The 3,593-nt window shown below is 35.8% G+C and overlaps 1 protein-coding gene across 1 annotated transcript; it reads right to left on the bottom strand.

Moving 5' to 3' along the window:
- Positions 1–803: 803 nt before the first annotated feature.
- LOC140831188 (putative glucose-6-phosphate 1-epimerase) lies at positions 804–3,156 on the bottom strand. Its single transcript, XM_073194996.1, has 8 exons — positions 2,654–3,156; positions 2,461–2,535; positions 2,243–2,299; positions 1,940–2,103; positions 1,658–1,792; positions 1,455–1,557; positions 1,267–1,366; positions 804–1,183 (listed from the first exon to the last, which is right to left on the bottom strand). Exons 1-8 carry the CDS (start codon positions 2,762–2,764, stop codon positions 1,014–1,016), a joined length of 915 nt encoding a protein of 304 aa, XP_073051097.1. The 5' UTR covers positions 2,765–3,156; the 3' UTR covers positions 804–1,013.
- Positions 3,157–3,593: the final 437 nt, after the last annotated feature.

Consider the following 3,593-nt stretch of genomic DNA (forward strand, 5'->3'; position numbering starts at 1 on the left):
ACTAGACCCCCGAAACAGGCTAGGCTATGCTGAGATAACAGTCTGTGCACTATCCACAACAGCTGAGTTCGTAAGTGATGAGCCTAGGACACTTAGGGAGGCCATAGGCACGACAAGAAACACTTTGGAACCAGGAAACGGTTGATGAGATAAAGACACTGAGCAAGAATAACACTCGATACCTGTAAATAAGCCTAAGGATCAGAAAATAGTTGGTTGCAAGTGGATCCATAAGATAAAGGAATGCAATTCCTATAATTCAAAGTGTCATGTACGAAGCTAGGTTGGTAGCAAAGGGATACTATCAACAAGAAGATATAAACTTCAATGAGATTTTTTCACCGGTTGTCAAACATACTTATATTAGGATACTATTGTCTATGGTCGCAGTCCATGACTTTGAGTTAGAAAAAATAGATGTCAAAACCATATTTTTATATGGAGATCTAGAGGAGACCATATACATGGCACAACCTGAAGGATAGTGCAAAAGAGGAGTCTGTTTGCTAAGAAAGTCACTCTACAGTTTAAAACATTTGTAAATTTGATTTCTGACCAAGACAATAATGTAAAATTTGTTCCTGATCTGTACTTCAACCCCTATGTTACTAGCCAATGACTTATGAATTACAACTCGTTTGTCAGAGCCCCAAGTTTGAAACGAAATCTTAGGTTTGAGACCCAATTGTAGCAAATACCTCCTCAAACTAGAAAAAAAATATATTACCTGAAACTTTAAATTAGGCAATTTAAGTTTTAAAAGTTGAAAGTAAAACTTGGAAGATATTCTGGAATGCATGAACTTTACTACAAATCAATTACTTGTTTCATAAGACTCTAAGTGACAAGTCACTTGCAGTTATTACAACCAAGATTCCTGGCCATCTACACCAAACACTGCAAAATGGCCTTATAACTATTTACTGTGACACATAAATAAGGTCACTTGAAATATCAAATATGCAGCAAGTTACATTAGCATCATCATATTGTCGGATTATTCCGACCCTTTCTTACATGGATGCCATTACAGATAAGTCGAGTCGTCCCCTCCATTCCTCCCCAGGCTTCAAAGTAACCGGCTTCTCCATCACAGATGCATCTACACATAGCATGACTTTATACTCTTCATCTCCAAAATCTGTAATGGCTTTAGATTTCTTCTCCCATGGATTCCAAACCACTGTGATTATCCGTTCATAGAACTTAGTTTTCTCAAAAGAACATGAAAATACGTACTCATGAGTCAATTCAAGTGTGCTATACCAATATCAGGGAGACCATCCTTTCTGATCACAAAAGTCCTCTTTTTTTCATGATCAAATACAGCAACTGCATCTGAAGAGCTAACATAAATTCGATCCACCTTTGATAGAATGCACATCAACATCATCCTTAACATATAAACATTTAAAGAATGGCGATCTGCCTTTTCTTAGAGAAACCTGGTTTACCTCAGATTCGAAAGTTAAGGCGTCTCCTTGTTCTGTAAAGCGCTCTCTGTTACTCAGATTGTCGAGGTAGTCGAGAGTCTCCAGTCCCTCTACTCGTACTTCACTGATATTTAAATGAACTTTTAGGTATAATATTCTGCGAGCTTCAAAGTATAAAACATACAATTTTTTGATAAGATCCTGCATAAATTTCAAATGTTCACCTGATATCTGATACGGAGAAATAAGTGTGGTAGGCAAAGGAGAAGCTAAAGGGCTTGCAATTAACGTTCCTAATCCGTGATACCAAAGTCAGATATCCATCAGCAGACAGGAGCACCCTCAGACGGAGTTCAAAACTGATTAAAAAAAAAAAAAAATCAAAAGATCGTTGAACCCAATTTCCCGAAAACATAGTAAAATTTTCAGACAATATGTTTTCACCACTCTAAGAAAGGTATTTATGACAGGCAAAATTCCAAGAAGTGGATGGAATTTATTTATACCTTTGAGGCCAAATCTTGAGATCATCGTCTGATGGTTTAAGAAGCAGGTCGATAAACGTTTTGCCATTCGAATCAACGGACTGCAGAGGAGGAGGATTGTCATCAATGGTCCACATTTTGTTCCTGACGAAGCCATGTTGCTCCAGCGAACCACGGCTCCCAAACTTGGTCAATTAATTTAGAAAACGCATTATTATATTTCAAGTCTTAAGGGAGAAACAAAAACAACCAAAAAATGATTAAAAAGATGAAGTTTCCTAGATTGTACAAATATAATAGCTGCAGATGATAAGATTAGAAAACCTGCGAAAAACAAATAGGAATCCCTCCCCTGACAACTGCAGGTGGCTTCAAAATGGCCTGTTGAGAATAACGAAACACAAATCCAGTTGGAGAAGTTTTGCATAACAGCGATAAATAATTTGAGTGGTTTCCGCAAGTTCTATATATTCTGGTCAATTTCATCAGATGAACAGAAAGAAACTTCTTTTACACTGAAGTCTTAGATATTATTATCTTACCTTACTACTGGTAAACAGCAGCTCCTCGCCCCATTCGTTTTTCCATGAAAGAATCTGTCCTCCATGCAGGCTAACCTGAGAAAGATATTGAAATATTCACGAGACATCAACTCGATATCCAATTTAAGCAGAGCCCTTGCAATTAGAAATCAAATTTACACAAGAAAATTTAGAGACTTTAAAAAGATCTAACCCGTGCTGACGCTCCACGAGGACTCCGAAGTAGAACCTGAGAGACTCCATTTTTATCCTTAATCACTTCAACACCTCTTATCCGATTACCATCTGCCGCTGAATGATCCATCTCAAGAGCACATGGATTGATGAACAGCTCAAATCCTCTTTCATGTACCGCCCAAAAACTTACAACAATAATTTATACGAATGGTTCAAATTATTCTCAAAGGTAAATAAATCATTGAAGGGGTTGAGTATGGGAGGTTTGGTTTCTTTATCTGGAGATGTTTTCTCGTGACAGAGAGCTGGTTTCTTGTGAATGCTAACAAAATTTCTAACTACCAAAACTTCCAAGTGTAATTCAACAACAACTAGTATTCAATTGGAATGGATAATAATAAACTACACTTTTCTTTTGAATTTCTTACATATATGCTCACAATTCTTTTAAGAATTTTTATTTTCAAGAAAAAGGATTATGGCTCTTATCCCCAAGCTGCACAAATATATAAATAGAAAAAGATTGATGGAATGTTTATGCAAAGCACACAAATACAAAAGAGTGACAGCCAACAAGGGTTCAAATCAGCCAAATCACATAGCATTTGGCAGGGCAATTTGCATTTCCATCCACACTTTAGACAATTTATTAAATTATTACATAAAAAAACTAGAAGAACTGGTGAAATTACAAGTTATCTTTTCTTAGTACAAGTTCTCTAAAATACAACGTGTAATTGCTTAGAATTATAAATTTCGAATATATATACATTGTTTTTTGTTTTAAATATTTTTTAACCATTAGGTGCAGTTTTCAATTTTTTGAATCGAGGGTCATATTTTAATTTTACTTAATTTTGGTCAGCTTGGGAAAAGAAAAGTTAAAAGAAAACATGAACGGAAAGTCAGAACTTTTTCAGAACTTTAATGAAAGTTCGCGAAGAAATCTTTTTCAG

This window comes from Primulina eburnea, chromosome 4, assembly GCF_022965805.1.
Source record: "Primulina eburnea isolate SZY01 chromosome 4, ASM2296580v1, whole genome shotgun sequence".
NCBI lineage: Eukaryota > Viridiplantae > Streptophyta > Magnoliopsida > Lamiales > Gesneriaceae > Primulina > Primulina eburnea.

Bases quoted from the DNA above. Each gene is read 5' to 3' on its own strand.
- LOC140831188 (XM_073194996.1), bottom strand. From the start codon at position 2,764: ATGGATCATTCAGCGGCAGATGGTAATCGGATAAGAGGTGTTGAAGTG. The intron at 1,793-1,939 runs GTATAAATAAAT...TTTTTTAATCAG, and splicing joins CTCAAGATTTGGCCTCAAAG to TTTTGAACTCCGTCTGAGGG. The intron at 1,558-1,657 runs GTGAACATTTGA...TTTAAATATCAG, and splicing joins TTCTCCGTATCAGATATCAG to TGAAGTACGAGTAGAGGGAC.